The sequence below is a fragment of the Perca flavescens genome, chromosome 16 (assembly GCF_004354835.1).
Source record: "Perca flavescens isolate YP-PL-M2 chromosome 16, PFLA_1.0, whole genome shotgun sequence".
NCBI classification, from domain to species: domain Eukaryota; kingdom Metazoa; phylum Chordata; class Actinopteri; order Perciformes; family Percidae; genus Perca; species Perca flavescens.
Window position 1 is genome coordinate 21,369,716 of NC_041346.1, and position 13,207 is coordinate 21,382,922.

At 38.4% G+C, this 13,207-nt stretch overlaps 1 protein-coding gene across 1 annotated transcript in view; it reads right to left on the bottom strand.

Annotated features, from left to right (window-relative positions):
• The window catches only part of lman1 (lectin, mannose-binding, 1), a 17,162-nt gene extending 7,300 nt beyond the window's left edge, over window positions 1–9,862 (bottom strand). Inside the window, exons 1-10 of the mRNA XM_028601587.1 lie at window positions 9,579–9,862; window positions 8,071–8,225; window positions 6,796–6,903; window positions 4,621–4,682; window positions 4,163–4,262; window positions 3,839–3,962; window positions 3,027–3,085; window positions 2,718–2,850; window positions 2,305–2,492; window positions 1,121–1,200 (exon numbers count right to left, since the gene is read on the bottom strand). Coding sequence (XP_028457388.1) covers window positions 1,121–1,200; window positions 2,305–2,492; window positions 2,718–2,850; window positions 3,027–3,085; window positions 3,839–3,962; window positions 4,163–4,262; window positions 4,621–4,682; window positions 6,796–6,903; window positions 8,071–8,225; window positions 9,579–9,798 — 1,229 coding nt within the window. The 5' untranslated portion in view covers window positions 9,799–9,862. The remainder of the gene's footprint in view (window positions 1–1,120; window positions 1,201–2,304; window positions 2,493–2,717; window positions 2,851–3,026; window positions 3,086–3,838; window positions 3,963–4,162; window positions 4,263–4,620; window positions 4,683–6,795; window positions 6,904–8,070; window positions 8,226–9,578) is intronic.
• Window positions 9,863–13,207: the final 3,345 nt, after the last annotated feature.

Sequence of the window (13,207 nt, forward strand, 5' to 3'; positions counted from 1 at the left end):
GCTGCATGTCGTCCCCCCTTTCTCTCCCCCCTTAACTGTCTACAGCTGTCCTATCAATTAAAGGCAAACAAGCCCAAAACATAAAGGATAAAGCTGTCGTCATCTGAGAGTGGTAAGGAGACCATCTAACTAAAATGGAAGGGCTCTCTGTCGGTCCTTTGATTTTCTCGACAAATGTTCATCTGATCGCATATATAGTCGGGCTAACGCTTCTTGAGCTGAAACCAGAAATACCGGAAGCCGAGCAATCGGAGGTTAATATGGTGATTAAGGAGTTCTGTACAACTGATCCCAAATCAGCAGCAGACAACTTGCCCAGTTCCCAGTAGCCAAGTTCAAGACAATTCCGAGTCCAACAAGGTACGAGACCAAGACAAGTGCAAGAATTCAACAAGGTGGACTGGAGGCCAGACTGAAGTACTACAGCCATGGTAATTAATAGGGGTGTTACAATTAAATATTGCATTGATGCATCGCGATGGACGGTTCTGCATCGATGCAGTGACAAACCATAATTGATTATTGCCTACTATGTTACTTGTTGATTTTCCAGTCGCTGCTTTTTTTTGTTGTTGTTGCCTTTTGTCTGTTGAGTGCTGTGTTCAGACTATATAATAATATTGAGGAGGTGACGCATCATGATATCGAATTGATTTGAATCGTTGACAGGATAATCGTAATCGAATCAAAACACTAGTGAAGATTCACACCCCTAATAATTTATATTTTTATTTAATCACAACAAATGAGTAAAACGGTTAAGAGCTAAGATCAAGGCAGTGTGACGATTATCCCATTTAGTGCAGAGGCTTTCAGCATATATGTGTGTGTGTGTGTGTGTGTGTGTGTGTGTGTGTGTGTGTGTGTGTGTGTGTGTGTGTGTGTGTGTGTGTGTGTGTGTGTGTGTGTGCTGCAGATGGATTATCAGGCTGGCAGATACCTGTGATGCTGCAGCCACTGCATCCTGAGATTAAATATGATTTCAGGGATTTAACGGCCAGGATTTCTCTTGTTTTTCTGGAGTATCACGGATCTCTCTTATGTTAAAAACAACAGATAGTTTTTAAGACTGACCAAACATCAAAAACAATGATTATTGACAACAATTGTTGTTGCTTACCTTAGCTCATTCAGACTTTTGAGAACCTCGTGCTGGGTGGTTATGACAGTGCCCAACTGCTGTTGACCGACAGTATCCAGCTAAAAGAGAAATAAAACATAATGGTCTGAAGGTTAAACACACCAGTGTCCATATTTGATAAAGCAGTCATTAAAAAAAAAAAAAAAAGTTTTATGAATAAATTAGTTTTGATAACTAGAGATCCACCGATAGACTGGCCGGTGAGCGGAATTGGCCGGTTTTCACATGCTCGGCCATGACCGGCGAACGGCAGGTCAGTCTGACATATGCCGATTTCATGCCGGTCAACGCTACAATTAACTGACAACATAAGTTCTACGAGTTATAGTTCTCAAGGACGCACGCACACACGGACAGACGCGACAGCACAGTCTCTTTTTCCTTTCTCTGTGTTCTGAGTGTCGCGCGTGTCCGCGCTATTCTCACACATGTAGGGAACCTCGTGAATTAACCTGCAACGTGTCAGCTTCGTCTTCAGAAATTCTTCAGCGTGTGTGCAGAAGATTACTAGTTTGCAATATGCAACACCTGCAAGGAAAAAGTAGGGCGTGGAGGGACGACACCAAAAACCAAAATCACATTTTTTTTAGTTGGATCTTGGATGTGAAAAGAAGGAAATGGTTCTAACATTGCACTTTAGATGTGTGTGAATTTCCCACACCAGGAGTAATTTATATAGTTCTATTTTATTGCAATCCATTATCTGTTCAAATGTTATATGTTCTGTGCAAAATGGTTTATTAAAGAAAAGATAGAAAATAAATATTTGCGTGTGCTGTAAAGTGGTTCGAAAAAATTAAAAAACAGGAAATCGTAATCGGCCTAGAAAGTTGTAATCGGTGCATCTCGATTGATACAAGCTGTTAACCTCAGGAAGAGTACACAGAAATGATACTGAAGGGAATGTTTTTTTGGATGTGTTGATCATTTGTTTGAGCAGGTTGCCAGTGGTCTCTTATCATCCGAATACATTTTTGAACCAATAAACTGACTGGAAATGGATCTATGCCTTGTAGAAGCAAAACCACCGATTATTTTTCACATCCCCACATTTGTGTTTGTGTGAAAAATGATACATGCTATTTTAAATTATTTGGGAATCCTGTAACATCTTTGTGTGCATCTCGTGTGCAGAACCCATCTCTAGGCAACGGCACTCTCACCTGTCCCGACTCAGCGTTCATCCCCTTCTTGGCGACCTCGTCCGTGATAACGGAAACATATCGCCGCTGCTCGTCCAGGATCATAGCGAGCTGCCGGTGGAGCTGTTTGATCTCCAGGTGGATCCGGTTCTGGCCTTCAAACACCTGACGGATCTCCCGGTCATTCACGCTCTCATACAAGTCCTCAACTGAAGAGGATACAAAGACTCAAACCAATTAAAATACAACCTACAAACCTTTCATGAGATATTGTAATGTTTTGTGGCTCTTTGATGTATAATTTTCCAAACAATTTAACTTGGCTTGATCAGAGTATATGCAGTAAAACAGATAATAAAGAGTAAATAAAAACAACTTTCAACTTTATGATTCAATTCACGATCACTTTATGATTTGCTTTTTAGAAAACTAACTTGGCTCTCCTTGGACGTCTGGGTGTTCTTTCTGAAACTCCTCTTTCTTTTTGTCAAGCTCTTGCTGAAAGATCTGAAATTCCTCCTGGTACTTGTCCTTCTCTTCTTTAGGAATCTCAGAATCAGGTGGGGGCTTCAGTGGGAGAGACAAAAAAAAAAAAAACAACCTCCGTGAACTCAATAGAGGCTGTGCTTAGGCTACGTTGTGCACATTCATGCCTGCACACACTGAGACATAGCGCAGCTACAGAAAAGTAAACTGGACACAGGATTGTGAAAGTATTAGGAGCTCTAGTAAAATGTAGATACCGGTTGCTGGCCTGGCTCTGTGAGTCTGAACAACAAGAAGGACAAAACATCATGGTCATCTGATGGAAGAAAGACATTCTGAATTAGAAAATTACAACAGAAATGAACATATTTTAAATTATGGTAGCACTTTTCATTACTGCACGGTAATAACAAGGTTAAAAAGGGGGTATAGGTTAGAGGAAAGGGGTGATTATGGGGTAATTACAGAGTAATATCTTGGTTATAACAATGGTAATATCATTTTCTGCAACAGGAGAATAGCAGATCAGAAACATGAGAATGATACTTGTTATTTAACAAAGTTGTAATGGGGTAACAACAATAAAAAACTGTAAACAGTAAAAAAACTTTAATAATGTTTTAAATATCAATTTAAAATCTTTTTAGAGAGTCATAATGTGGTAATATTAAGGTGTTGAAATATGCTGATGAAAAGGAGGATAACAGAGAACTAACTCTTTGGAATTAACTCGTGGAAGTAATTTCAGAAAAGAATTTTAGGAAATTGCCAATATATAAAATACAAAGCTGCCCGTTTGTTTTTATTTTATTATACTTATTTTAAACTAAACAGTCCATTGATGGAAACGTATACAGAAGTTACTGTGGAATGCACACTAATTAGCCTCCACACCTAACAATTTAAATGAATGATTTTGTATTTTTGCTCAGGTGAGAAAACTAGTCTGGTGTCTAAATGGCTCAAGAGGGACTTTTCGGTAAGAGGACTACAGAGTAGTAGAGAATACTCAATACTCACATTTAACTCACAACTGTAAAGCTTTTCAACACAGAGAGTGGAATGTTACCTGCTAAACCTCCAGTGGCAGCTGAAATGCCAAAGAAGCCCTCACTGGGAATGATCATGTTGTCCACCTTTGTGCAGAACTCATAGTCCTCTCTGTCTGGAGTGAAACCGTTGTTGATCATAACCTGAGGAGGAAGACAGAACAATGATGCAGCTAAACAAAACACCACCGACTGTGCTAATCGTCATTATTTGGCATTATGAAACCAGGGCCGTAGCCTGAAAAGTGTTGACTGTTAACGAGGTAGAATTGCCTCTTTTCTCTTCATATACAGCTTCATATGGATAGGTAATAATAACAACTCGTGTTTATGGTTTCTCCTACCGTCAGCGTCTTCTTGTAGTACGTTATTTTGGCTCGGACAGGATAGGGTTTGTTGCGGAAGTCTCGTAAACATGTGCCGAGGGCTTGTGTGGTGCCGTCACTGGATCAAAACAACATTTTCAGACAAAATATAACAATTGCATTCATCTATATATAGCACTGTGCTCCACATAAACACTGAACATGTTTATTAGTTTATTAAATAACTGAATAACATTAATGCCCATGTATGTTTTTGTAAATACTTGTTTAGTGGTACAGCAAACAGTGTGAATTCTAAGACAAACTGAAATGGCACTGGAAAAGTGATTTAAAGCTTTCACTGGCCCGGGGGAGATTAGGAAAGATAGAGGATTATTTACTTTCCAAGCAAATATAATCATATTTCCTAATCTTCTTTAAGTTGAATTTTGAGTTGGTGATGACATCTGAGCAACGCAAAAGAAATGTTTACTTACTTTTGATGGTCAAAAACAAGGTTGCCATTGTTTCCCACAACAACTATAGCGGGGTTATTTTTCTGGAATGAAGATGGAAGAAAACAAGGAAACCCATTAATCCTTTTATTATTTTTTTTCATCTGACGACCAGAGGTGGATTTGCTTTTAGGTAATCTCTAAAAAATATCAATCCCATACCTGAAATAAATAATATTCAAATGTGAGATAAACAGAGCTATGAAGCATTTGTTTTGCATGACAGCAACCTATTTAACTATCTACTTATAAATATATCTACTTTCTACAACTATTTACAAAATATAAAGAATAAACATTTCATATTTAAAATAACATACATAAATTATGACTTCATAGGGTTCAACGAAGAGAAAAGGAAAACATGTACATATGTTTTTTGTTTTATGTTTCTTATAACCCCCAAAATGAGCCAAAACTAAATATTACTACTACTAATATTTAAAAGGCAGAATGAGTAGGATTTGTTGGTTGCCAGCAGGTGAAAGCCAACTCCAGATCCACTCTTGTTTCGGAACAAGATTTGTCTGCTTGGCGTTTCGCCTCGCTATATTTGCATTCTTTTTGGTGCCGTGTCCACCATTTAGAGGTTAACGCCCCAAAAAAGTCACAAACACAAAAAGTACGGGCAGAGGGCAGGCTCTCTTGATATACATCTGAGCATACAAATATGACGTGCGGAGTTCCCCAAGGCTCAGTTCTGGGGCCTCTTCTGTTCAACATCTACATGCTTCCACTGGCTCAGATTATGGAAAACAACAAAATAAGTTACCATAGTTATGCGGATGACACACAAATTTACATAACCTTATCGCCAGGGAACTATAGCCCAATACAACAATTAAATATGTGCATTGAACAGATTAATGATTGGATGTGCCAGAACTTTCTTAAATTAAATGAAGAAAAAACGGAGGTGGTTGTTTTTGGAGCAAAAGAGGAACAATTGAAAGTCAGCGCTCAGCTTCAAACGACAATGTTAAAAACAACAGACAAAGCAAGAAATCTTGGTGTAGTCATGGACTCAGACCTAAATTTTAAAAGCCACATTAACATAATTAAAAAATCAGCCTATTATCACCTTAAAAATATATCAAGGGTTAAAGGGCTTATGTCTCAGCAGGGTCTGGAAAAACTTGTCCATGCTTTTATCTTCAGTAGACTTGACTACTGTAACGGTGTCTTTACAGGTCTCCCTAAAAAAATCAATCAGACAGCTGCAGCTGATTCAAAACGCTGCTGCTCGAGTCCTCACTAAAACCAAGAAAGTGGATCACATCACTCCAGTACTGAAGTCTCTACACTGGCTTCCAGTGCCTCAAAGAATTGATTTCAAAATACTTTTACTGGTTTATAAATCACTAAACGGTTTAGGGCCAAAATACATTTCTGATCTGTTACTACATTATGACCCACCCAGACCTCTCAGGTCGTCTGGGACAGATCTACTTGTTGTCCCCAGAGTCAGAACTAAACAGGGGGAAGCAGCGTTCAGTTTTTATGCTCCACATATCTGGAACAAACTCCCAGAAACCTGTAGGTCCGCTGCAACTCTCAGTTCTTTTAAATCTAAGCTAAAGACCTATCTTTTTGATGTTGCTTTTCTTTAAATAATCTATTTTATTAACTTTAATTTCTTATACTGCACTGTAACTTTTATTATTATACTGCACTATCAATTTTATTCTTGTCTTTTAATGTTTTTAATTTGTTTATTATTGTTTTTTAATTGTTTTCTAACTGCTCTTTAATGTTTTATGTAAAGCACTTTGAATTGCCCTGTTGCTGAAATGTGCTATATAAATAAAGCTGCCTTGCCTCTGCAGATACAGACACAGCCATTTGGGTTGTACGTGATGATTGAGAGGGATTCTTTTTGTATGTAAAAAATCCTACTCATTGTGCCTTCAGGTTTCTGAATATGTATAAAGTGAATCTGAAAAATGGATCAGCTCACGGCTGTAATTTCATTTTCAACACTCTTCCTCTATAACTAAACCAGTTGATAGCAACCAAACAGAAGCCGTCAAAGAATGAACACGGCTTCAGCAGCGAGTCTTTTTGGCCAGTTTACAAAAGCTCCCCATGAAACACTTTCAGGAACACTTTTAGAAATATACAATCATTGATGGTTATGGCTAAAGAATGAAAACCAACCTTTCCATCGTTGTCAAAGGAGTCAAAGAAGATTCCAACTCCATGCCACCTGTCGGCAGCACCGTACACTGGACCGTCGAGGCCTTGTGCAGTGGTGAACCACAAAGCCTGGTAGGCAAAGAAAATGTGGTACAAATGTTAAGTTTGTTTCAGTACCCTTGACAAAACAAAAGTCAAAGGCAGTAGCCATTTTCCTTCGCGATTGTTTTTTGATTTGCCTCTTTTAGGGTCTCTTCTGACGAATAAGTTAAGTCAGGTCAACAGTGGGACAGTGAATGTGGAGAGAAAATATCACAGGTATTTACCGTATGTGTTAAGTGCAGCGGTAAATGGATCTGCAGTCGTCACACCCTGACATGATTAAATCATCCAGTGGCATGGTTTAACTCATCAAAGCAACATTATAGAATGTATATTAAAAACGTTAAGCTACTTATGCAGCACAAGCTAGCTGAAGATGTTTGTGCTGTTCATAACTGTTGTTCTGTCAGGTGAGGAAATGCTTGTAATGTAAACCCTGTTGGTGTGACACATCTCATGAAACAGGAAATGCACCTTCTCTTGAAATGCAGTTTTAATATGCAACCGGAATATTTTATTTACCTGTTGTCACAGGAGGTCTCGTTACAGGTCATCTTTATTTCTCACATCAACATGGTCAACATATAGGTTTGGCTTATTCAGCAATTATGAGGTTGGACATAATTTGGCTGTAAAGTCGTGGATTACGTGTAAACTGCACGGTAGTGCAGATTAGGGCTGGATATCATTTGAAGATGTCAGAGTCAGTAAAATAGCTACGTTTCTGTAACAACACCAAACCAATACTTCCTCAGTTTGGGGAATATTAATGTTTACTTTTCATTAATTGCTCGACCTACATAAAATATAATAGTGAAAAGTAAGAATGTTATACTGATTTGGATTATTAAATATCTGATTAAAGCAAGAATATGAGCACACATTCAATACCAACTTTTGAATCATGATGCTCGATGCTACAGACACAATTGTGTTTTTGTGTGAATACACAAAAGTATTCATACCCATCCCTATGGAGTTATATTACTGTCATTAGTCAAGAGCGCATTAGTGTCCCCAGTGTAAATGCATAAAGTAGTAGAGTATGCCAGTTCAGTGTAGTGTCTGATGTTTCTGTACTGACAATATATTAAACGTAAACTAAACTTTAATAACGACTGTGATTGGAAGTGCATTAGTAAGTTGTATAGGAGAACACATGCCCTAAAAGAAAACTGAACTGCCTGTCCTTACCAAACCGTCCGCTCCCATCCGGCCTCTTCCAGATACTCTAAAGGTCACCTCGGCCTCCCAGTTGTCAAAGCTGACTTTGTTTTTTGTCCACACAGAGCCCTTCTGACTCCTGAGGGACGTCGTAATGCGCACCTGGTCTGCACTAGGAATAGCATCTTGGATGGAGAGGAGAGATGGAGAGAATAAGCAGGATTTTAGTAGCATGCTATGTTCAATGATCCCTAAGAAAATAATATCCTACTAAGTCATCTACAAAAATCTCAACACCATATGTGGTTTTTTAGTAAACCACATGCACACAAAAAGTAGTGTGTCTCCTTCTTCCACTTAAGCTGATGTGAAAAAGCTCATGCCCGCCAACTTGTCGTATTGTTATCATAAGCCAGCATTATCAGGGTGTGCCTACTTTGATCTTTTAACTGCCTCAGTACCAGATTCACAAACTGTTAAACATTTTCCTCCGATTTGTTTGTACAATCTAGGTTTACTTAGCTTTACATAAACATTTGCATACTTGTGCTGAAACGGGAACCTATCAATTTATTGTTAATGTCACTGCTTTTCTTTTCTCTATTTCATATCATTTTAACTTGAGTAACGTTGGGTTTTGCAGTGCTGGACCAATAAAACAAGCATTTTGTTCTGGAAACTTGTGATGGGCATTGAATTGTTTTTCTGTCTCTGTTTTTGAACATTTTATAGACTAAACAGTTGATTGATCGAAATATTTAAGTCAACATTACCTAGTTCTAGCGTTTTACTTAGGATTTGCTTATTTTCTTTATAATTTCCTTACTAGTAAACTGAATAAATTAAGATTTTCTACTGTTGGTTGGACAAAACAAACAACATGGACACTGTCCATGTAATCAAAATATCCCCACTTTCAGTCTAGACTTTATATGCCACCCCCCACATCTCTCTCCCCTAGTTTCCGGTCACCTTTATATTGTCCTGTCTAATAAAATATTCTTTATGATGTTACCTTTGACTCTGGGAAATTGACAGACTAATAATCTTTAGTTAGGGCCCTAAATCAATGCTCATTTCGATGGAATGCAGTGTAATCTCATGCTGCAGCTTATTGAATGCTCATATCAGCAACTAGACAACTCACTGTGTGATGCAAGAATCCAAAGACCCATCTGTGCAAGAGGAAAGTTCAACACTTGAGTTGTGTCTGCACAGACTCCCACAGACAGTCTGCGCCTTTAACGTGCAGTTTTTAATCAGCCTAGAACACGTTAGAATAGGACTGTTACTCTGACATTTAAAGCTAGGGTGCTAAAATGAGTCAATTCCCTGGTTCCGTTTTAAATGAATGCACAAAGCAAACTGCTGTCATTTCTGCAACATCCTTAGCGGAAACACGTCAGTTATAAACCGTCCAAACATGACCGGCCTCAGCTGTCCTCATGTCATCTTGATACATGAGGCTTTTATGTTCAAACAACAGACGACCAGCAGCTCTGTAGCGCTTTGATGTTGACAGCTGGATGCAAACTTACTTCCAGTGTGAATCCAAAACGGAATATTGCCGTCGGTCTGAGACAGGTGCGGTCCTTTGAAGCTGTATTTGTACTCAAACCGGCGGTGGGGAAGCTCTTCTGACGTCGAGGCACCGGCGGCGATATCGGCGACACTGCGGTGAAATATTAACGTTGTGAGAAAAGTTAATAACAACACACGAGCGTTGGCAGCCGGGCGCCGTGCAATGGACACCGCCATGTTTCTGTATCACTGCTGACGTAGCGCTGAGGCCATGAGCATGACGGGATGTCTGTAGGGCCAACAGGGCGGTTTCTGATTGGTCGGGGTTTTTTTTGTTCCTTTTTCTTTCTTTTCTTCCTTTTTTTTTAAGGTTACGGCTTTTTTTTTTATAAATGTTATTTTTTTTATAAATTTTATTTTAAAATACAAATAACAAAAATTCAATCATGTAGTATGAGAGAAGATATGATACAAAAATGTATACAGATTTTAAGGTTACAGCTGAGTTGACAAGAGGGGCCTTTTTTACGTCACGTTGTCAGTAAAATAAATAATAATAAATCAATAAGAACACAGACATGTGGATACATTAAGGGTATATGCATGCATACAAATTTAAGGCTGCAACTAATGTTGTTTTTTTCATGATCGATTAATCTTCCAATTATTTTCTCCATTAATTGTTTGACACATTTTGGATGCCCATCACAATTTCCCAAAGTGCATTTGATATTTTGGTACATTGTCAATAATACTAATGCTAATAGTTTTGCTATATGTTATATACTGATATTACTGCTAATGCAAATGACTTAATGATTATTGATCATCAAAATATTTTTCCATTATTTTTCTGTTAATCAATGGATGAATGGATTAGATTTAGATTTATTATTGTCAGCTCTAATACAGATATATTTTTAAAATGTACAAAATTGTGCATGTTGAGGCTGGATTACCAACCTGACAACTGCTCCAGACCTCCAGGGGCCCCACAAGCGTGTAAATTAGTTTTTAGTAATTTGATCAATAGGCCTTTTTCACAGAAGACATTTTGACCTGTCACAGTAAGAAACGCACAGGTGTAAATAATAATAATGAAAATAAATCTAATGATGGCTGATTTATTTGTGTTGTGGGACATGTCAGCAATAGGCATTTTCCTTATCATTACTACATGCTGCACAGATTGCACCTGGACAAAAATGTTTTATATGATATACAGATTAGCTGAATTAGCAATCAAAGAACCACAATGAAACAAGCCACAAACATATATGTCTCAGGTAAGTCAAAATCCACATACAGTGAAGGCTTTCAGCTGCTGTAGCATCACTTGTTTTTTTCTGGACAGGCTCGCTCATTAGTCTGCATGAGGTCAGAGAAAGGTTAAATGACGTAGCCATGCTGACTGCAGTCTGAAAGTCTCAGCGGGAGACAGGAGATGACACAATAATGTGCCACTCGCTTTCTATCTACTTTCACCAGCTTCTTCCTATTGCTTCTGGAGGTGCAGCATCACTTTCTGTGAGGGCCTGTGATTACGGGTTCAGAAACGAACCCCCATAACAAAACAGGCCATTGTGGTGCCACTAATCTAGGGATTTTGACTATTCTGGCAAATGATCAGCAAATTGCAAGGCCATTTACATAATTTCCACACGTTTGTTATCCTTAATGATGGTAGTTGGTGCTCAGTCAATCCACAGTGGATTAAGATGAATGAGAATAACAAAAATTTCAACTTGAATTATTTTTTTACCTCTTTGTGTTGAAGGAGTTAATGTCAAAGTCAAAGCGACATAATAAAATCCATTCTATAGCAGGAATGATGCCAACTGGATCGAAAGGCACAAGATTGGATGGCTTCGTCAATGTTAGGGAATACAAAGGCCAAGTAAGTAAGTATCTATGTATGTATGTATGTATGTATGCATACATAAGTATGACAGGAATGTCTGTTACTTATCAAACTTATATACTTATATACTTATAGTATAGTTAGACACACTGTGAATGTACAGACATATATCAGAGAAGCTTTACGGTATGCAACTCTGAAAAGTGATGTATTAGGACACACGTCTGATTATGAAAAGATCTTGATGCTCTATATAGGAAAATTAGGATGTGCATGAGTAGACACAGTGAATAATTATATAATCTATAGGAAAACAAAAAAGTGCAGTACTTTAAATTAAGAAATTCTCATAACTCTGGTGTAACATTTAAAACTCATGAAAAGCACTAGGTTGCAGGGGATTAGAGAGCAGAGAAAATAGAGGCCTCTGTCCTTTGTTTGAGGAAGTCCTCATTAGAGAGTTAAACCATACTCTTTGTAACGAAATGTACGATTTAAATAACAATAGCAATGCTAATGGTTCCATTTAGTGGTGGACAATGAGAACCTGTAGGATGTTAATGGGTCACTGAGACTGTGAATAGCCTATTACATGAGTCAGCACAAATATTTGGCCAGTGAATTATAGGATGCTGTAGTAAACATGTCACATGGGTTAGGGCTATTGGAAATCTGCATTTTATCAATCTATACCCACACTGAATCTAGTTTTAATTTTGATCACAATAAAGCTAATAACTTGAAATGTTCCACCTCACATCCACTTGCTGTGTGTATTTTGGCCATCATTTGGATGAGTCAAAATTTAGTGATCCACATCAGATAAACAAATAACAGTTGTGTTGTACATGGGGCTACTTGTATCTGGAGGATCTAAAGGTGTTTGTATTACCCATGTCACATTAGGGGGAAAGGGAGAGTGGCTTGTCACCTCCTGGTGTGACACTGCAGCTTAGTTAAATGAAGCCTGTTGCCTCATGGTGTTTATTCATACCTGAAAAGCACAAAGCAATCCATTATCACAAGAACAAAATGTCTGCTGAGATGACAGCATGCTGAGGAAATGTCCTGTGGTCGAGCCCGCTGTGCTCTTAAGTTTACCACCATGATGCAAATCTCTAACTGGCCCTAGACGAGGAGAGCATGGCTTTTTTAATGCTTAAAATACCATCTGATGAGTTTCGATTTCTTTCAGTATTTCTGCTGTGTAAAATATGATGGAAGTGCATCCAACAGGCCCTACTTACTGTAGTTAAAACCAGATTTTGATCATGATAATGCCAAACTATGATTTAATGATTGCTCCACATTAGTATAGACTGGCTTTGCTGCTGTTTTATTTGTTGGCCCAATTCTACGGACATAGGCCACATACTCACCCTCAACAATGCAGAAGGACTAAACCTTTATTTCAGATTGCTTCAACACGGTCCAGTGTGGTCCAGCCAAGAGAGGGCACTTATTGTCCACTAAGGACTTTGCCACATTCATTTGAAGAGCAGTCCTTTCTCATTATTAACAGACACACTAAACGATGGGCCCCAAACAATACAGAACAGATCCTTTTATGCGCACAAGTGCTCAAAGTTTCGGCAACCACTGTGTGCCCTCCACCACTCCCTCTTCTTTTCAGATACCTGCACATAAGTGAAAGATGTGGAGGACACAAAAGATATTCTCAACTTTCCTCTTCTTCCATTCTGTGAAACAGGCCCATTTTAAAACCTTTATTTGTGCAAAGCCTCTCATTAACTCTGCTCATGCTGCCTCCCTCGGCTTGCCATT